Raw genomic sequence first — 22422 nt, 5'->3', positions numbered from 1 at the left:
GGGAAATGTGCTCTAAACTGATAGGAGCTAATATTATAGTGAGGATTGATTTGCTAGAGTCTTACCAATTGATTCCATAAGATGAGATCAAGATCAGACCCAAAAAAAGAACTGATTTATCTCGGTATAGAGCTTTAAGTTATAATGTAAGGTGGGGCACAATTGGACAAATGACTAACTGCATAGTAAAACACATACATGACATAAGTTATATTAGAAGGGCATTTCAGCAACCACGTACAACATTAAGAGCTAGCAGAGAGTAAGGCCCTAGGAAAATGGGACACTAGATGGGCAAGTTAGGATAGATCTGGAGCATGGGGAGCTGTCAAAGAAACATCAAATCTCACAGCCTGACCCAATCATGGCTGTTTGCCTGGTTGCTTCTGAGGGTTTTCCTGAGCCAGCCCCTGCCCACTGATTTCCTATCTCCTGCAATAATGACTGTTCAAATAACCTGGATTTGATTGGCTTCATAGCTTAAATATTCATCTGAAGCAGAACTTGTCTGCCACATTTGACACAGCTGCACATTCCTGTCTAAAGCTATTGCTCTAATAGTTCCTGGGCTTCTCTTCTTTCCCCTCCCTTTAATGCAAATACCTCCCCCCCACCCCCATGGTCTTCTCCTGTAGCAACTTCACATGTGAAGCCTTGGTGAGTTCATCTCATCTTGCCTGACTTTTACTTCCATTGTTTCCAAATTACTCCCAAATCTGTATCTCCATCCCAGACCTGTCCCCTGAGTTCTAGACCCATATATACCATGACTTTCTGAAGACTCTTCTTAGATGTAGCAAGGCATTCCAACTTCAGTATATCTAAATTCTGCTTCTTACCCTGGATTTCCCCACCTCAATGAATGGCCCTATCATTCACCCATATACCTCAGCCATAAACCTCAGAGTCACCTAAATCCTGCCTCTCCATTGCTTGTAGTAGGCAGAATTCTTATTTTCTTTAAACTTTTCAATGTTCATTTATTTTTGAGATACAGAGCATGAGTAAGGAGGGGCAGAGAGAGGGAGACACAGAATCCAAAGCAGGCTCCAGGCTCTAATCTGTCAGCATAGAGTATGACAAACTGTGAGATCATGACATGAGCCAAAGTCAGATGCTAACTAACTGAGCCACCCAGGCACCCCTAAGCAGAATTCTAAGAATGACCCTTGCCTTTGTATAATTTTCTCCCCTTGAGTGTGGTATGAACTGTGAATATAGCATTCCTATAATTGTTACATGGCAAAAAATAATTTTCAGATGTAATTAAGGTTAGTAATCAGTCGATTTTTGGGTTAATCAAAGGGAAAATCATCCAGGTGAGAGCAATTTAATCACATGAGCTCCTTTAAAAGCAGATAGTTTGATCTGATGGCAGAAGGGGAAGTTAGAAGATTCTAAGCATGAGAAGGATTTGATGTAACCTTGTTGGCTTGAAGATGGAGAGAGTCATGTGAGAAGGATGTGAGTAGCCTCCAGAAGCTGGAAATGGCTCCCAGCTGACAATACACAAGGAAATGGGGACTGCAGACCTACAGGTCCAAGGAACTTAATTCTGCCAAAAGCCTGAATGAGTCTGGAAATGGAGTCACCCCCGGAACCTTTAGATAAAAGCTTAGCCTGTCTGATATCTTGACTTCAGCCTTGTGGGACCCTAAACAGAGAACCCAGTCAAGTCACCTTTAACTCTGACCTACAGAACCATGAGATAATAAATGGACGTTGTCCTAAGATACTACATTTGTGGTAATTTATTACATAGCAACAAAGAACAAATATATACCTAAATTCAATTAATCACGAAGCTTTCTAGTTTCTACCTCCCAAATATTTCCAGAACCTGTTTTCTCTTTTCTTATGCCCATTACTACTGCCTGAGTTTAGATCCTTCTATTCTCCATTCTGTTCTACCACACAGCCTCCTACTTGGCCTCCCTACTGGTCTTATCTTCCTCAAATCCAAAGCAACAGAGTGACCTACCAAAACTGCACATCTGATTACATTATTCCTCTGCTTACAATCCTTCAATGGCTTCTAGCCCTACCGGATAACATCCAGGCTCTGTAACATAGTTTATGAGGTTGTTACTAGATCTTGCTCTTGACTTCTTCTCAGCTTCATATTCTGCCACATATGTCTTGTTCTTTATCCTGTAACATAGGGTTTCTCAGCCATAGTACTACTGACATTTTGGGTCAGATAATATTTTGTTGTGGAGAGCTGTTCTGTACATTGTAAGATGCTTAGCAGCCTCCCTGGCCCCTACCAACTAGTTGTCAGTAGCACACCAGCCCTATTCATGACAACCAAAATTGTCTCTAAACTGTCAAATGCTCCCTGGGGAGAAATTTTCCCTGTTTGAAAACCAGCAGGGAACTGCTGTGGTTCCCTATACCCAAGCTGGCTTTTGTCAGGAGCTAATATTACAATACCTGGAAAGGGTAGACTGTGTAGTATCAAATAAAAGTGTTCTAAATCTAGGAAAAATATATGGACTGGGATTCTGTAAATCCCCTTTGATATACGCTTTTAATATTTATTTCTGAGAGAGACAGAGTGCAGTGGGGGAGGGACAGAGAGAGGGGGACACAGAATCCGAAGCAGGCTCCAGGCTCTGAGCTGTCAGCACAGAGCCCTATGTGGGACTTGAACTCACAAAATGTGAGATCATGACCTGAGCTGAAGTCGGATGCTTAACCAACTGAGCCACCCAGGCACCCTGCCTTTGATATACCTTTTTAAAGTTAAGAAACTTTGGTGGTTTGGGGATAGTCTGTGACTCTTTGTACTAGGAATCCCTTCTGTTTAGAAAGCATCTTTGATTCTGGAGAATTAGAAGGGCCAGGATGGGACTAGGATAAAAAGAAAAAGGAAATGGCTTTTTTGTATTTACTCTAACTTTAAGAAAACTTGTGAAAGGTAATTTTATTTTTCCTTTTTACTGTTTTGGCAAGAACTGTGGGCCCAATCTCTACACAGAAATAAGAATCAATTTGTCTTAAGCACCCCTTGGGGAGCATGTTTTAAGAACATAAGCTTAGTGGTGAGGGGATAGGAGAAATCCCAACACCCAACAATTCCATTACTAGGTACATATTTGAAAGAAATGAAAATATATGTCCACACAAACAGTTATGCACAAATGTCCATAGCCACATTAATAATAGTAGCCCAAAGATGGAAACAACTCAAATATTCATCAATAAATGAATAGATAAATAAAATGTGGTATATCCATACAATGGAATATTATTCATTTATAACAAGGAATGAAGTCCAAATACACACTACAACATGGCTGAGCCTTCAAAGGACATGCTGAATGAAAGAAGTCAGTCACAAAAAAACTACATATTGTATGACTAGTTTATATTAAATGTCCATAAAAGGAAAATATATAGATATAGAAAATAGATTAGTGGTAACATAGGGCTGGGGGGGGGTATGGGGTTGGGGGTGGTAGCTAAAAGGTACAGGATTTTTTTAGGTAATAAAAATGTTTTAAAATTAACTGTGGTTGTGGTTTCATATATCTATAGACATATATGAAAATCATTGAATTGTACACTTTGAATGGGTGAAGTATATGGTATGTAAATTATATCTCAATTAAGCTATTACTGAAAAAAGTAACCCAAGCAATTCAGGGCCTTGCCCTACATTCCATGCCCCAGTCCTGCTTAGTACCACCCTAAAGAAATAGGACATGGGACAAGCAAGTTTGGATGGGTCTTGGATGAGAACATGAGTAGTCTACAGCATGGCAGTGAACACTACCAAGGAAAAATGGTTCCTTTTCACTTCTTTTATCAAGTCTCCTTGGTTTTTTTCTACATAATGAACCTTAGCCAGCCTCATTGCTATAGCAGTGGCCTCGGAGTGAGTGAGTATTTCCAAACATCTATGTAAGAGAAACTTCCATGCTGTTAGCTTACACCACATTTCTTAACAGTTCTAGAAAACTTCAGAGTATTTTGCTGCTAACTTTTGATGCCAGGGTACCCCCAAATATGTGTATATGGGCCACTACTATTTCTAAGTGTCATATTAAATTCAAATTTAGGGGCACCTGGGTGGCTCAGGTGTACAACTTCAGCTCAGGTCATGATCTCATAGTTCATGAGTTTGAGCCCCGTGTTGGGCTCTGTGCTAACAGCTCAGAGCCTGAAGCCTACTTTGGATTCTGTGTGTGTGTGTCTCTCTCTCTCTGCTGCTCCCTCCCCCTCAAAAATAAACAAACATTAAAAACTTTTTTAAATAAAATAAAATCATAAATTCAAATTTAAAAAACTGTCTTATCGTTTCAACAAATGGTGCTGGGAAAATTAGCTACATATTTCCCCCAACACACACAACAAAAAAGAACCTTGATCCTTACCTCACATCATACACAAAACTGAATACAAAATGGATCAGATACTTAAATATAAGAGATAAAACTATAAAACTTCAAGAAGAAAACATGGGAGAAAATTTTTAGTTCCTTGTGTTACGTAAAGTGTTATTAGATATGATACCAATGCATACTGCATAAAAGAGAAATTAATAGGGGCACCTGGGTGGCTCAGTCAGTTAAGCATCTAACTTTGGCTCAGGTCATGATCTCGTGGTCTGTGAGTTCAAGCCCCACATCAGGCTCTGTGCTGACAGCTCAGAGCCTGAGGCCTGCTTCGGATTCTGTCTCCCTCTCTCTCTGCCCCTCCTCTGCTTGTGCTCTCTCTCTCTCAAAAAAATAAATAAACATTTTAAAAAGAAAATTAATAAATTAGACTTCATCAGAATGAAAAAATGCTCTTGAAAAGTTAAGATAGTCATTAAAAAGATGAAAAGACATGCTACAGACTGGGAGAAAATAATTGCAAATTACATATCTATAAAAGACTTGTATCCAAAATATATAAGAACTCTCATAACTCAATAATAAGAAAACAGATAACTCAACTTAAAAATGAGCAAAGGATCTAAACAGACAATGTCCCAAAAAAAGGTATATAAATGTTCAATGGCATGTGAAAAAATATTTGATATCATTAGTTATTAGGGAAATTCAAATGAAAACCACAATGAGATACCACTTCATATCCACTAGGATAACCAGTTTTAAAAGGATGTGGAGGAACTGGAATTCTCATACATTGCTGATAGGCATGAAAAATGGTGATGCTACTTTAGAAAACATATTGGCAATTTCTTAACATTTTGAACATATAACCCAGCAATAACACTACTAGGTATTTACCCAAGATAAATGAAGGCCACATAAAAATCTGAATATGAATGTTAATAGCAGCATTATTCATAATAGCCAAAACGTGGAAACAACCAAATGGCCATCAACTAATAAATTAATAAATAAAATGAGATAGATTTCTACAATCGGTTATTATTCAGCCATAACAAGGAATGAAGTACTGCTATGCCACAATATGATCATTACTGAAAACATGCAAAGAAGTAAGCCACAATAAATCACATAATTATGTGATTCTGTTTATATTAAATGTCCTGAATGGGCAAATCTGTAGAGATAGAAAGTAAATAAGAGATTGCCTAGGGATGGAATGACTGGGGATCGGAGCATGATGTCTACAGAGTGTAGTACGCGTATGTGTGTGTGTGCGTGTGTGTGTCTGTGTGTGTGTGTGTGTGTGTGTGTGTGTGATGAAATTGTTCTAAACTTGATTGTGGGGATGGATGCACAACTCTGTAAATATGCTAAACTCTGCTGGATTATACACTTAAAATGCATGAACTGTATGATATTAGAATTATATCTCAGTAAGGGTATTTTAAAATCAGTATTTGAGGGCAATGCTTTTCTTGCCCTTTTGAGGGAATGACAATGAGAAAGATGAAAATAAAGAGTGAAGGTCAAGAGGCCAATTACTTCATGGCTGGTAATGGAATAATCTGCATCCCCAGATCAATCCCCACTTGATAATCCTCTCCAGTTTACTCAAGAAATTGTTCCAGTGCTAACTTTCCCTATTGGCAATGATCCTTCCCGGCATTGGAAATAGCACCACCATGGTGGAGATACCTTAATAATGACACTGTCAAAACACCTGTCACAATTTTAGCAGGCTGGCTTTTATCTTGTTTTGTTTTATGATTCCTCCACCCTCTACTTCTTATATCACCCATTGGAGGGAAAAAGAGGTCAAATCAAAATTATAAGCTTGAAAATATGCTTTAGTCATGCCATCACAAAAATTTCGAGATCTTATATTCAGATCTTATGAATATAAGAACCGTGCAAATACTGTAGGGACCATCCTAGAAAGCAACATATCCCCCAAGGTGAGTACTACATTACATTGGAGATTATGGGAGCACAGAGAGTTGAAGGACATTGAGAAGAATAGTGGCTTGGTGAAAAAATATTTAGACAGAAACCACACTGTGAGATGAATACTCTGTTATCATAGAGCTAGAAGTACTCTTGGAGGTCATGTACTTATATCAAAACTTAAGGGGCAGAGAAGAGATGTGATTGGCCCCATATCACATAGTTAGTGGAGAATAGAGAGGATACTAAAACTCAGGTCTCTGAATCCCAGTTTAGTGCTCTTTCTATATGCTGAATGTTGGATATTGACAGACTAGTTGGTGTGGGAGACCGGAATACGATGCCAAAGCTTTTGATTGAAACAGCCAGGCCCCACCTCCATCGATGCTCAGAGCCAAGAGCATCTCTTTAACAATACAACTCTAAAAGGATAAATTACTGAAGAAATAACCAATTGCCAAGCTACACTTTGCCTTTTCTTTCCGGAAGGACAGTATATTTGATGTTTGGCTACCTCCATCATATGCTTTCTTTTAAAGTACAAAATCTACATCACTGTGAGGCATCTTGAAGTACACATTACAAATGGCAGGGTAGTTTGCAAACTGTCTCCTGTCACAGAGCCTGGCTTTCCATCTTTGCTCTTTTCCACTTCATGCCTAAGCCAATCCTCTCAAAGCCTGTCTTCAGGAATTGAATCTGTGGAAGGGTGGGGAGGGGTATCTTTGGCAATACAAACATCACCTTTCCAGCCTTGGTTTGTTCAAGAGAAGGTCAATGATAAATGACCTCCCTCTTGGGGCATAACTTATGGCCACGTGGCCTTTTCTGTTGAGCCCAATGTTGACTGAAAGGGTCATAACACTAGGAAGAAAAAAAAGGTTGGCTCTGTGAGAGGTGGAGGCCAAAGAATGTAAGTAAGACCAGATGTAGCTGGAGGGGTCAGAGATGATGGGGGTGGGGGAGAGCAAAGCTGGCTACATAGGCAAAGTAAGAACACATTCACCTTGGGAAATGCACTCAGCATTTTCAAGGTTAATCCAACTTGTCTTCCTGTGTTTCCTGTAATTTCCTCTGTGCCTGCAGCACCCAGTTATTTGGTATAGCAAGACAGAACAAGTTTTTTTCTGGAATACTTAACAGTTTTTCAAACATCCTCTGTGCTCTCATTTTCCTATTTCATCATCTTATGGTTCAAAACATTTCTTAAAACTCCTGTTCTAGCTTTCAAGGCTTTGGGTCATCTTGGAATCAGCTTAAAACCCTTTCATGTTATTTTTCTGAGACCTAAAATTCCTGGTCCAAGTAGTTGGTACTAGAAAGATAATAGAGGAACAAAATAAATTCATCCAATTGAAAACTGGGCTAACAAAGCTAACAGAAACACTAAAGGCTATACTTAGCCTTTATGCTCATGTCTTGAGGCAGTGATAAATCTTTAACTGCACAGAACCTGCATGTGGACAAAATGGAGACCAGAGATGCCAATAAGTGCAGCATGAATATAGATGGTGTAAAGACCAGCTGCACCCCTGTTTAAGATGCCAAAAACCTGGAAGTCTATTATTAAAGCTCTGCATCTCTAACGGAAATACCATGCTCCATGCTTTACAGAAATGAATACAAGGCTAGGGGGTGCCTGGGTGGCTCAGTTGGTTAAGTGTTTGACTCTTGATTTTAGCTCCAGTCATGATCTCCCAGTTGTGAGATAGAGCCCTGCATAGGGCTCAGTACTGGACGTGTAGCCTGCCTAAGATTCTCTCTCTCTTCCTCTTCATTTCCCCCCAAAAAACAAACAAACAAACAAACAAATAAATACAATGTTTAGAAAAATGAACTTAAACCTAGACTACAGAGCTCTTATTACCAAGTGAAACAGAAATTTGGGTTCTAGTCTTTAAACATCCATGACCTTTAAGCATAAATGCATGGCTTGATCATGAAAATTAATATTTGGATAATTTTGTCAACACCCTACAACAACCACTCCAGCTGTGAAAGAATCAAACTAAAAATCTCACCTGGGAGTTAACTAACATGCATGATCATCTAACCCTTCATATTTTCCCTGACCTCCTAGAAATCCATTACAGCCTTTGAAATTAGCAAGAGCCCTGCTGATTCCTCCTCATTTCATTAGCAACTTCTTATCGAAATGAGGAATAAGTTCGTACCCATTTGTACTGATGATGGTTAATTTCTCTGTCTACACAGACCACAAATATCTCAGGGGCAATGAGTCAGGAAATCTGTCTTTTATATTGGCAAAACATAAGCCTTAAAAAGATCAAGGGCTCCGAAAGCCATCCAAACAAAATAAAAACAGAGAGAAAGAGATAACAGCCATGTCTGTAGATTTCTTGTCAATCGGTGTAAGCCAATCAATCAAATGGTAAACGGAAGAACAGAAGCAATAATAAATCTGGAATAATCAACTGGGTTGTTTTAACTGATCATTATTCAAACAAATGAAGAGAAAACCACGTGATTTTTGTCAATTTGAGATCCAGTTAAAGCAAGACCAAATCCACGTAATGGCCTTGATTTCATGATTAAAATGTTCCATAACAAATAATCTTGACCATACGTTGTCCTTTCCACCTAGTGCCACATTTAGTCAAAGACAGACATGGAATATCCAAGCAAGTCCAAGCCATTGCAACACATGTGCCTTCAGCCTGCATTGAGGAAGGTCATGTTCCCAAGCAGTAAGACTACCCACCAGTAATCAAAGTGACTGACAGGTGTTAACATTAGAGCTGTCATCACCAGAACTGGGGAATGGGCTGGGCTCCAGGATTTTGCGTTTGGCTGACTTTCAGTATACTCAGTACCTATTTTGTAATTGGTAGGTTTGTTCTTGCACCCTCAAATTTTGTTATTTAATGTCCTTTATGTAACCACACAACAATGTTTGATTTGTGGGTTACTCCATGCATACCAATCTTACCAGTGAGGTTAGGGTAGTTAGTTCCTAATCATTCAGCATCTTCTGTAAACAGCATTTCCTAGTGTGCTCTGTAGAATATATACATGTATATCTCATAAAAATGTTTGTGGTTAAATAAAATTGGGAAATCCTGGGTCTAAATTAAATGGGTTTCCTTTCTGCAGGACTTCTCAGAACATTTAATGTGCCAACGAGCACTGTGAATCTCTAAGAAAGGCATATAATTTTCAGGATTTCACAACATTATTTGACCACAGAACCCTTTTATGAAAAGCTGCAGGGGAGCAGGAGATGGGGACAATTTTTAGAATATACTTTGGGAAATGTTGCCTTCAAAGTCTGTCCTCCATGACTTCCAAGTAAGAAACAAATAGGAGCTCTCCAGGTGGAGTATGCACTCCTATCTTTTCTGATAGACCTAAAGATAGTGTTTGGGGCACAGAAAGCATAGGGCTTCTGAGAACATCTACCTGGGCCAAGTGAGAATCTTTTTATGTCAGTCCATTCAATCAACAAACATTTATAGAGATTCCACAATGTATCAGGAGCTGAGAATTAAAAAGAGAAAGGTTAAGATTGCTTTAACTTTGCACAATGAAGACAGAGAAGTTTTCAGGGATAATATGATATTTGAAACAGGCCTTAAAAAACAACCCCCAGGGGTCCAAGCAGGCAGAAAGAGACATTTTAAGGAGAAGGAACTGTTTTCAGAGGTACTGATGCCTGACAAGGCATTGTTCTGCTCCCTTGAGCACTGCTCCTGATGTTTCTGTACACACATTGTATCATACACTGGCATTTTGTAATATATTCCCCAAAGAAATGGGAGCTAGTGCTTGAAGGAGTTGGAGAAAGCTTGTTTCTCTGTGTGGTCTGCTATAGGATGAAAATCCATCCATCACTGGTTTAGAGCCTACTCAGGTAGGAGGTAGAGGTGTGGCTTTATTTACCACTAAGAGCAATCACAGAATGCCAAAGGTATGGTACAGCTTCACAAAATGCTGGGAATTCATGCTAAGAATGATGGAGGGAAAGTAGAGGGTAAAGAGCTAACATTTATAAATATGTATCTAAATTGTTTAGCAATTGACATATTTCATTTAATGAAGAATCATACGTGTACATATTTACATCTTGTGTTTTAATTTACAAAGGTCTTTCGTATTCATTGTTTCTTTTGATATTCAGGAGAATCCTGTGAGCATGGGTAGGGCAGGCATCATCAGCTCCTTTATACAGAGAAGTGGGAGGCTTCAGAAAGTTAAATGGTTAGCCCAAGGTCACATAGTAAGTTGCAATATTATAATTAGAAACCAGGTCTTCCGCATCTCAGTCTTAAGTCCTTGATTTGTATTTGTCATGCATTACTCCAAGAGGCTGAAGGGATAGAGAAGTGGACTTATGCCCAATATAAGGAAAATCTTTTTAAAAAAACACAGCTTTTCAGCAGTGGAATAGGCTGTCTTGTGAAATTGAAATGGTTGTAGAGTATATCCTTGCCATAGGTGGAAGATTAAATGCCATGGCTTCTAAGGTCACTGTCAATGCTAAGATCCAATGATCCTAAAACCCCTAAGTTCTATTTCCCCAAAGTAAGGTTTCCAATGATTAAGTCTGGTCCTGGGAAGCTCCTGTGTAATACCTCCTTGGTCCTCAAGAAAGAGATACTCTTTGAGAGATGCTTGGGAGTTGGAACTTTTCCCATGGCAGGTAAATTTGTTGCTTTTGTACAACACAAATCACATACAGCCAATGCCTCCAGATATCACTCAGACCACAAAATGAGGAACATGTAGAAGTTCCTCACGGGAATTTAGAAAAATTCCCAAATATGTGATTTTGAGTTTTACCAGAAATTTAAAAACTTGCAGCATTCAGTATATGTTAGAAATTATGGGAGGAGACACAGTTCTGCATTTGAACACTCATCAGTCATTCTGATGTACAGTGAATCTGCTTTTTTAGAATATATATAATTGCTGAAACAGCAAAGGTATTTTAAGAGGTAGAGAGTATGGACCGATAATAATCCACAGTTGTCTTCTCTTATGTGGGACCAGGATTCTCTTTAGAGCCAACAGAACCAGCCACTGTTCCAATTCTCTTGTAACATATTTTGTCATACATTTACAGCTCCCTATGCTCAAGAGAATGGTGCATCTGTCTGATGGAGACGCCTGGCTGCATTCTTTCCCAGATATTAATATAGGTGGCACTTTAGTAGCATAACCAATGACATGAAGAACCTGATTTGGAGAGGAACAGATGGCAGCATCTTTCTTGGGCTAATTTTAGGATCCTGAAATAGTCCCTTTCTCACACAAAACCATCAGTGTAACCAAATTAAGACAGCCATGTCACATGGAAAAGGGAGAAAGGAAAAATGTGGCCTAGTGTGAGGCAAAGACAATGAACCAGAGACTTCAGTGTTTCCCCGGTATCTTAGTCCTTTCATAGAATACAAGTGCTAATTCAACCTCTTTTCATCAGAATGGATGCTGAATACCCACATGAAGCTATCTAGGAAGAAATGAGCCCGCAAATCTCATTTCTCGTCATATGCATTGAGTGATCAAGGTTGCATCATGTGATAGATAAATGCATATTTATAAGAATGTATAGGATCTAGGTTCTAGGTCTTTTACTTAGCAGATAAGAAAGCTGAGGCTAAGTGACCATCTTACTCAGTGAGACGAGGCAGATTGAATTTCAAAGCCTCAGATTTCTAGTCCATTGCTTTGTCTGCTGAAAAGACCTTTCTTCCAAATGAGACATGAAATATTAGGTAGGGATGATGGGAGGTGGAGAAAGAGTCCCCCAACCAAGCAAATGATGTCTGAGGTACAGGGTGGTCATCCAGGTATTTAGACCAACTGAGAAGAAAAGTACTTTGAAAAAAAAATGTACCTACCTGTTTTCCATCTAGGGTGTAGAGTTTTTTGACAACCCCGGTCTCTAGTTTGATGGCTTCAGTGATGTCAGTGAGAACTTGTTCAAAAGAGTGGGCTGTCTTCTTGTTCAGAAGCACACGCACAGCCTTCCGAGGCTTCACCCCACTGCGGATGATGGTCACCAGCTTGGGGCGCACAAAGTCCTTGTTCTCTCTGGCCTGGGCACTATTGCTGCTAGCCAGGGATTGCGGGGCTTTCATATTGGCAGATGTCTTCACATTGACAGACCAGTTGGGATTGACATTCTTGGTGTACTCCACCTTTTTAAAGAAGTTGTCTGAGGAACAAACATAGCTTTCCCCTAAGGGAAGAAATAAGTGGTGATTAGTTCAATAGCAGATACATGGACTAGTCTAACCAAACTAATGCACATTGACCTTGGAGTAAGACTTTTAGAGATATGGTGATAATAGCCAACTGTAGGCGCAATTTCTAACTGGGTGCTTTCTCTAAAAATTTGTCTCATTCCAGTTCAAGAGCAAGTCATCAGCAAAACATTTTTCATTATAATGGCATACCTAAGTTGAAAAATCCTATAAGGATTTTGAGGGCTTTAAGGACAATGAACACATACATCTAAGTATAATCTAACAAGCAGGGTTCTCAAGCTTGATACAATTTTATTACAATTGAATATTTATGTTAATTTCTAGGCTGTTTGTTGATATTTAGGGGCATATCTGGAATGTTTTTAACATGTTTCTATTTCTTAATGTTACTGTCCTATTTCTGGACTCATAGCCACATTCCATGGTTATATTATAAACCAGGGAGATCTTTCAAGTTAAAGTGACCCAAGTATCCTTGCACATTGGGCATATAGTACATACTTGCCAAGAAGCTAGATTGTCCTTTGCACAAGGACATACTGAGCTTGAGTATGTGGCTAAACAGTGGAATATTGGTATGTGAAATGTGTGTGTGTGGTGAATATATATACTGCTCTACTGCTTACCTCCACGTCCAAAGGGAAAAACTGCCTGAATAACAACATGCACACACACGCACACACACACACACACACACACACAGCATTGCTTGTGTTTGCAAATCTGGCTGTTGCTTGAGGAATACTTTCCCTTATTACTACCACCCACCCCTCATCTTTTCATTTTCCCCAATGCTATACACTAGATCTGTGTATTAAAGGCTATCTTCACCAGAACTCACCCTTGGCTGCCACAGTAATGAGGTGGAGATTTGAGAATACGTTATGCAGCTAGATTTATGGATTGGAAGAATCTAGTGTAATTTTCATATTTACCTTTGACTAGAGGAAATGACTAATATAGCGGAAGGAACACAGGGGCCAGAGGCAAGGTAGTGGAGCAAGGGGGGGCGGGGGGGATTAGACACCTGGGACTAGAAGCTGGAGAAAAGAGAAAGAGAAGTAGGCTCAGCCTGTGGGAAAGATTATTGGAAAAGGTTGAATTTGTTGAGTCAAACACATTAGCCTCAAGGTATATCGAAGTTCATCCAGAGGTCGAGCTGCAGAAAACTAGTGTGAGTTAATCAGGCTTAACTCATCAGTGATAACTCAAAATAAATAAGCTGGTCAACCCTAGCCCTTGCAAAGGCAGCATTAAACACAAGTATGGTCTGATGGTTCTTCTTCCGTTGGTCTCAGCAGGAGAACCACGCAGGGACATTCAGAAATACTGGGCTGATAATTCACTCCTTTTGCAAATATTGATTGCTTTGCTGTAGCACCAAATCCTTTAAGTCATGTTAATTAATAAATTTCTCAGTTGGTGCTGAGAGAAGATTCAGTGAGATTCTCTAGGGCACCTTTGAGGACATTTATGTGTGTTTTTGAAGGGGAAGGGTGAGTGGCTTCCAACGTATGCAAAGAGGCTTCCAACACTACTCTGAGTCCAAGAGGCTGTTAGTGTTCTGTCTTGACAGGGGGACCAAAGGAAGGTTTATAAGTGAATACAGGCATTGTCTCCCACTTGGTGCACATATGCACACCCAGGATGGAGTAGTCAAAGAACTCAGTCAAAAGAAACCCTAATTTCTCTCACCTCCTTGCTGGCAAATCCAACCTAACACAAGGGATTAGAAGCTAGGATCTTTAATTTGTGACTTAAAGGGGTTAATAAGCCCTTTCAATTCCCCCATCTATTCACAGCCAATATCCCCCACAACCTTAGAGATGGCCCCTTGCCTTAGCACTCCACCAGATTCACAGGTACCTTCCAAGAGGTTAGTGCCTTTGAGTCAGATGTTTTCCATAACTTGTCAAGTACTTTAAAACTCTGACAACTGGTGGTGTAGAAATGTGTGAGGCTATATATTTATGATTTCACTTATCTACAGTCTCCTCTGGAGAGTCAGCTGTGTAACCCTATTAGGACTCTGGACTTATTTTGCTCCCATGTCTTAAACCTCTTAAGCCTCTGAACTATGAGTATGATTAACCACCCCGAGATGAAAATGAACATGATGGCAGACAGCTACAGTATCATATGGCACCAAGAACTTTCCAGAGGGCCCAACTCTCAGCCAAATCTATGTTGAGCACCTTCCAACAGTGCATTTTAGTCTCTCCACTCTCTCCTTTTGGCCCCAATATGGAGTAATGGAAAAAGAGCAGCTGATGTGATGTCAGTCAGAATAAGGCCTCCAATACTTCCTAGCTGTGTGCCCTTGAGCAAGTTACCTAACCTCCCTTAGCTTCAGTTACTTGTCTGCAAAGTGTGAATGATAATAACAATACCTACCTCATAAGGTTGTCATGGGGCACAAATCAGATGATGGATAGAAAGTGCTGAGCCTAGAGCCTAGTGCATGGGAAACACCTGATAAACTCTAGCTATTGTTATCATTAAGGCCCTAGTCTTAAAGAATAGAGCGAGAACAAGAAAGAAAGGGGAAAGAAGCAAGGATGAAGAAAGAACTGAGGAAAAGGAGATGAAAAGAAGAGGAGTAAAAGCCCAAGGAAAGAAAAAAGAAAGAAGCAGCAGCAGCCATCTTGGAACTGAGCTATAATCATGTATATAATATGATTATTGCCCACATCTCATGCCTCAAAGATACCAGCTTCCTACTGGTGAAGAGGAGGTATCCAGTTGCTGAAAAAGCCACATGTAAGAGCTCCATGGTTAACATCCAGTTAACCAAGCCACGTGGTGCCACTGCTGATGCACACTGAGGGGAGGACACTTTTTAAAACTTTATATTTTTTAAAGCAGTTCTAGGTTCACAGCAAAATTGAGGGACAACTACAGAGATTTCCCCCCAACCCCCATCCCTACACATGCATAGCCTCCCTCGTAATCAAACATCCCTGACCAGAGGGCAGGATATTTATGGTGGTCAAGGGCAGTAGCTTTGGAAGTCAGTCCCTGAATTCCAGTCCCAATCAGGCCTTTAGGAGCTGTTTGACCTCAGGCAAATCACTTAATCTCTGAGTCTCAGCTTTTCCTTCTCTAAATTGAAGGTATTACACTAGGTGACATCTCAGTTCCTTCCAGCCCTGAAGATCTACAAGAAGGAATTTTCTTCTCTTTTCCATCCTCAAAAGGCTGTAGGAGGTAACGTTATGAGAGTCATTAAATTTTAAAGAAATAGGCACCTGAGGACTACTGAGGACTCTCCACTTGTACATCAGACATGCTGCTTCTCTAGACCAAGGCTTCCTTGTTCTATTTTGCAAATATCTGCAATGTCTGCTGCCAGAGCTGGGTGCTTCCTGCATGTCCAGCTGCCTGGCACTTAGAGCTGGATGAAGTGAGTTGCACCTTTACACAGCTGGGTTCCCATCCTGCCACAGCTTCCAGGGGCCATTTCCCACCCATTGGGAGCCTAGAAAGAAAGCCAGAGCCAAGCGAGGTGAAAATTTGCTGGAACCAACAATCTGCTTCAGTGCGGAAGAAGGTAAGGAAATGAAGTCATGGAAGCACAGCTGGAAGGCCAGGAAGGGAACAAGCTGTGGGCTCAAGATGATCTAATGTGGGGGCACCCGGGTGGCTCAGTCAGTTAAGTGTCTGACTTCTGTTCAGGTCATGATCTCACGGTTTGTGAGTTCGAGCCCCACCTTAGGCTCTGTGCTGACAGCACAGAGCCTGGAGCCTGCTTTGGATTCTGTGTCTTCCTTTCTCTCTGCCCCTCCCCTGCTCCCTCTCTCTCCCTCTCTCCCTTTCTCTCAAAAATAATAAACATTTAAAAATTTAAAGAAAAATATGATCTAATGTCCACCTCCCTTCACTTTCAGGATGGCTCCATTTTCAAAAACATGAAATACACTCATATTTTCTCAGTGCAAAAACACTTCTGCCTGGGCTTTCTCCTCTTTTCCAGAGCTTCCTCATTCAAAAAGGAAAATATTAAATGATACTGTATTGTATTATCCTGTCTATTAATGTTGTGTCTCTTTCCCAGGCGTCTTGAAATCCTTCTTTTTGGCAATGTGCTTGGCTTAGGAGCTAAAGTATAAATTAGTGATAAGGTGGTTTCATCTCATCTCATCTCAAATGAACTATGACAAAGGGCCTGGATCATAAATGATGTCACTGTTCAACTTAGATTTTCCAGCAAGACGATACCAATTGTCAATATTCTGTCCCACAGTCCACATAATAATGCTCAAAATAATACCCCAAAGATTGATCTGGATATTCACAAACAAGTAAGTGGGGAAGGAACCGGGCAGGAAAGGAAGGAAAATGATTTTGCAATGAGAACAAAGCAAGACAAAATTAAGAGTCACATTCATTGACTCACTGGGAATATGACTAACACATATATGACCACAGCCTACATGGCCTCACTGAGACTCTTTGTGTACACAAATAGCTGTCAGAAAGCTGAGATGAATAACCTGATTTGGATCCAAAAAGTCACCCTTGCAACTTTCAGTATCTAGCAGCAGACAGTAAACTAGACGCATTAGACAAGGAGTGTCACAGGCCAGAGTGATTGTTAACCAATACCAATTGTTTTTTATTTCATTTTATTTTATTCTAAATATTTAACAAAGTGGCCATTTGGAAACTGTATGTTCTATGCTCTATTATTCCTTTAAGATCTACAAAGAAAAAACATACACACACAGAACAAAAGACTTCTTCACTTCCAGGAACTCTAATCACTGTAGTTAGCTGAAAGGGACCATCGGGATCACCTAACCCAGTATTTCTCAAGTTTAAGAGATCACCTGGGGAGATTTGTTAAAAACAGATTCTGTGACCCTAGCCCTAGGGTCAGTAGATCAGGGATATGATCCAGGAATTGATATTTTCCTGAATATCTGAAAGAACCTGAAAGGCAGCCAGGTTTGAGAGCCACTGGCTGTCCCACCCCCTCAGTAGCATGATCATTATTGCTATTATTTTTTTTGTATCATTAACAATAATATCTTATAGCTTTACCTTATTGATGTGTTTCCATAGCTCTTATCTAGTTATATCCTCACAACCACCCTGACAGGTAAAGAAGGCAGGTGTTACTAGTCTCATTTTACAGATAAGAATGTTACAATAGGTACACAAGATGTGGTCCATACATACAATGGAATATTCTTCCTCAATGAAAAGGACAAAAGTGTTGATACACAGTATAATGTGGATAAACCTTGAAAACACTTTTCTAAGGGAAAGAAACCAGTCACAAAAGACTAGATGGTGTATGATTCAGTTTATATAAAATGTCCATAATAAGCAATCTGTAGAGACAAAGGGTAGGTAAGTTGTTGCCTAGGACTGGAGAGAGTGAGAGAAATGAACAGTAACTGCTAATTGATACAGGGTTTCTGTTTGGGGTGCTGAACATTATATATAATTATATTATGATTATGGTTGCATTACTTGGTAAATTTTCTAAAAATCATTGAATTGTAAGGGTGCCTGGGTAGCTCAGTTGGTTGAGCATCTGACTCTTGATTTCAGCTTGGGTTATGACCTCAAAGGGTTGTGGGTTCAAGCCCTGCATTGGGCTCTGGGATGACAGCATGGATCCTGCTTGAGATTCTCTCTCTCCCTCTCTCTTTGTCTCTCTTTCTCTCTCTCAAAAATAAACTTAAAACTTATTTAAAAAAATTTTTTTAATTAAAAAAATCATTGAATTGTACACCTAAATGGGTGATTTTTACATTGTATAAATTATACCTTAAAATGGTGGTTTTCTTCAAAAATGCTGTTTTAGAAAGAACATTATTTACACTGATGATAAGTCATGTAGCTAATCAGCTATAAGCTAAGACAGCTTAATAGTCATCGCTACCCGTTTTTCAGTGTTACTGTATGCCAGGAATAATAGTAAATACTTCCTATCCATTTTCTTATTTAATCCTCAAAGCAGCTATTCCCACTTTACAGATGAAAAACTGAGGCTCAGGGAATATAAATGGTTTCCCCAAGGTCACACCAGTAGCAGGTGGCAGATCTTGGATTGGAAACAAATCTGATTCCAAAGACTTCTTTTCCTGTGATAACCTTCTGCCTATAAGACTAGAACCTGCTGCTTCTGATTCTTCATCAGGGATCTTTCCAAACCTTTTCAGTGTGAAGTCTCTTGGGGAACAATGTGCATGAATTTTCTTAATTTTTCATTCAACCTGTTCCAGTGGTGAACAAAGTGAGGGACTTCTGCCCTCCATTCCTAGAAGAGTAGTTCCAAAGGGCAAAACAAGAGAGAAAAACCTTTTTCTTCTTTATCTTCCTCATCTCCAGTGCCCTTTTCCATCTGGTTCTGTGGCAATGGAAAAACTGACCACATTTCTCTAGATTATCCTAGTGATACTCCAGAATTTTCTTGACTGAATGGGCCGTAATAAGGACTGGGAGGTCATTGAAGCCCACTGCAGCTTATAGATGCAGATGATATATGAATAAATGCAAGTGAGCCTTATTTACATTCTACATAACCCAGGAAGTACTACCAGTGCACCCAGGGGAGGAGTCCAATCTAGCAGGACTCAAAAGGGTCAGAAGACAAGGCGCAGTCTTCAAAATTACATTTATTATCTATATTGAACTGAGATTATCACAAAACATACATACACACAAACACACACACAAACACACACACACACACACACATCTAGGAAGAAAAATCAATATCAAAGGTTTGTCCTTGAGCAAGATATGTTAGCAAATGGATCTGGGGAGGGAGGAAGTCTGTGCATGATACTTTTCTTATATCTAATACAAGAACATTCTAATTCTTACTCGAAATACAAAGTCCCTTGGTTCATAATTCTGCCCTAGCATCTGTCATGGTCTGTAACAAATCACAAATAGTGGCAATGAGGACACACTGGGTGATTCAAGGTACTTTGTTTGTGAAAATTATGACGGAATCGCCCCTCAGATTCAACTTAGTCACAGGTTTTAAAGTGACAAAAGATGCACAGCCTATCAGTTACTCTGTTGGACAGCTCCCTCAACATCCGGCCAAGTCCTTCTAGTTTGCCCTGTCTCTCCTTTAAGATGCGTGCTAGGATAGTAAATCCTTCCACATTCAGAAAAAAACTCAGATTAACCTGTGCCTGGACATTCAGCATATGATCAAATAATCTGAGCCTTCTCAGCATTGTTTTTCAAGGTCAGCTATGTGGAAAAATCTTAGACTTGAACCCTGAGACCCAGATCCAGTAGCTATATGGACACCGTCTCTTATCAGTAACTGGCCACAAATCACTTGACCTGACTTGAGAAATAGCAGCGACTTGCAATAACGTGGTCTTGTGTGAAGAAAGCCCTCATGCTCCTTTGTCTAAGAACACAAGAAAGCTAGAAGCAATGAAGCAGAGGCGGGGCACTCCCACACCAAGTCATTTAACGTGCTGTTTCTCATTCCTTGTTGGCTGCTTCATAACCTAGCTTCCCTAGAGATCTGCCTGCTCTAAACTCACCTTTGTTCAGGGAATGGAAGGTGTGAGGAGGTAGGGCTAGAGGGATGGAGGAGAGGGTTTGGGAAGCACCATTTGCATGATCACTAGCTCTTGAAGTTGTCCGTTTTTTATAAATTTTTAAATGTTTTATTTATTTCTGAGAGAAAGAGGGAGAGAGCAGGGGAGGGTCAGAGAGAGAGAGAGAGAGACACAGAATCTGAAGCAGGTTCCAGGCTCTGAGCTAGCTGTCAGCACAAAACCCAGCGGGGGCTCGAACCCATGAACTGTGAGATCATGACCTAAGCCGAAGTCGGATGCTTAAATGACTGGCCCACAGGTGCCCCTGAAGTTGTCCTTTAAAGCACCGTCTCAAGTTAAATTGATTACATGTTATAGCGATTTAAAAGTGGGGATATGCAACTGATGAATGGATCAAGAAGATGTGGTTTATCTATACAATGGAATACTACATGGCAGAGATAGAATGAAATCTGGCCATGTGTAGCAACGTGGATGGACCTTGAGGGTGTTATGCTCAGTGAAATAAGTCAGGCAGAGAAGGACAGATACCATATGTTTGCACGTATAGGTGGATTAGGAAGAACTTAACAGAGGACCATGGGGGAGGAGAAGGGGAAAAATAGTTGGGGAGAGGGATGGAGGCAAACCATGAGAGACTTTTGAATGCTGAGAACAAACCGAGAGCTGATGGGAGTGGGGGAGAGAGGAAGGGGGGTGATGGGCATGGAGGCGGGCACTTGTTGGGATGAGCATGGGTGTTGTATGGAAATCAACTTTACAATAAACTATTTAAGAAAAAAAGTGGAGATAGGGATGCATCCACCATATAATTGACTTGATAATGTAAAATATTAAGAATGTGTCCCAAGAGTGATCTTCTAAATAACCACAGAGAAAGGCGTCATAAATGAGCAACTTTTGGTAAGAGCTGAGATATGCCTTCTTTTTGAGAGGTTACCATGTTTTTTGGGGTTTTCAACAACATAGTCATAAAATCCAATTGTAGAACCAAAATCTAGAGAGGATTTAAAGGGACTTAAGTACAATGAGTCAGTTCCTATTCTAATAGGAATAGTCTTTATTAAAATACCAGACATACCTACAGCTTTCTATGGTATTTCTCTCAATGACCTCAGCCTTAGGGACACACCCTGAAGTGGGCTTTTTAGAAGCAACAGCTGAGCAGTGACCACTTACCTAAAAAGATAATCCTTTATGAATATGTCCAGGAAGTCCTGTTTTTAGGGTGCATATTTCCATGTGCCGCAATTCAGTCTCTCACCAGCACAAAGGATATTTGGATACCTTTCTGTTAACCCAACCAAAGTTCCTTCTTCATTTTACAGCACTAAGGACTTCATGGTCTGCCTCAATAACGCTACTTAGAATTGACTATGAACAAGTAAATGACACAATTCAGTTTCCTTTGTACCTGGCAGATAAACACAAGGCATTATCACCACCATCCACACTCCAACACCAGCAGAGACTGAAGGCTATGAAGGGCAATGACTAATGGCTCTGTTGATGCCTATAGGACCAGAGAGTCTCGACAACAACCTGGTGTTCTGACAAACACACTTCCTAATTTTTTTCCATGAACTCCAAGAAATGTAACCATAACCAACGATGCCACCCCCCACAAAGAGCCACCACCCTTGAAATTACCTTCCTCCAGTTCATCCATGCTTCCGATTTTCCTGGATCCATCAATGGTGTAAATGTAACGCACTCCCTGAGGCAGGTTGATGTTGTCAGACAGAGATCGAGTCAGGTCAGCCAGCAAAGCATCGAAGCTGCGAAAACGGTCAGAGGACACAGCGTACACAATCCCCTTGAAGTAGCGGTCCCCATTGCGGTAGAAACGTACCTTCTTGGCTTTCTTCTCGTTGCTCAGTGCCTGCAAGGTTCTGGTTCGGTAGAAGCTACAATGGGCGCTGTGAGTGGGGCTGGGCAGCCCATTCATCCTTGACCCTCGCATGTTCCTGGATGTCTTATCTCTTTCGTCAAAATGTCCAAAATCAAGTTCCATATTTTGATGGAACCTCAGAGACCTGAGTGTTGGACAAAGGGGGTGAGAAGAGGCAAAGAAAGAAGGGCAGAGAGGGGAAAAAAAAATTCAAATATTAGCCAGTTCCAGTTCTGCAATCTGCTGCTTGTGAAAAGAACTGCTTGAAAAAAGCCTGTGACCCATCTGCTGCTTGCCCCTGACCTGCAGGAATATTGATCTTAATAGAGAAGAAGGAGGGGCTGAGGGGGTGATGGTGGTGGGGGGGTTGGGGTGGGAGATGGGGAGGGAGGCACTTTGGGCACAGTTCCAAACAGAAGAGAGGGAGGGATTTTGAAATTGCTTAAAATCCTGGGACTTATTGACAG

General features: G+C 40.4%; 1 protein-coding gene across 2 annotated transcripts in view; it reads right to left on the bottom strand.

The window, feature by feature from the left end:
• DCX (doublecortin) overlaps positions 1 to 22095 on the bottom strand; it is a 112350-nt gene extending 90255 nt beyond the window's left edge. For both annotated transcript variants that reach the window (XM_039247427.1, XM_039247428.1), the window contains exons 1-2: positions 21715 to 22095; positions 12152 to 12492 (exon numbers count right to left, since the gene is read on the bottom strand). In XM_039247427.1, coding sequence (XP_039103358.1) covers positions 12152 to 12492; positions 21715 to 22078 — 705 coding nt within the window. In that variant the 5' untranslated portion in view covers positions 22079 to 22095. The remainder of the gene's footprint in view (positions 1 to 12151; positions 12493 to 21714) is intronic.
• Positions 22096 to 22422: the final 327 nt, after the last annotated feature.

This window comes from Hyaena hyaena, unplaced genomic scaffold (assembly GCF_003009895.1).
Source record: "Hyaena hyaena isolate Hyena2069 unplaced genomic scaffold, ASM300989v1 scaffold_297, whole genome shotgun sequence".
Taxonomy (NCBI): domain Eukaryota; kingdom Metazoa; phylum Chordata; class Mammalia; order Carnivora; family Hyaenidae; genus Hyaena; species Hyaena hyaena.
This window is presented reverse-complemented; position numbering and strand designations above follow the sequence as displayed.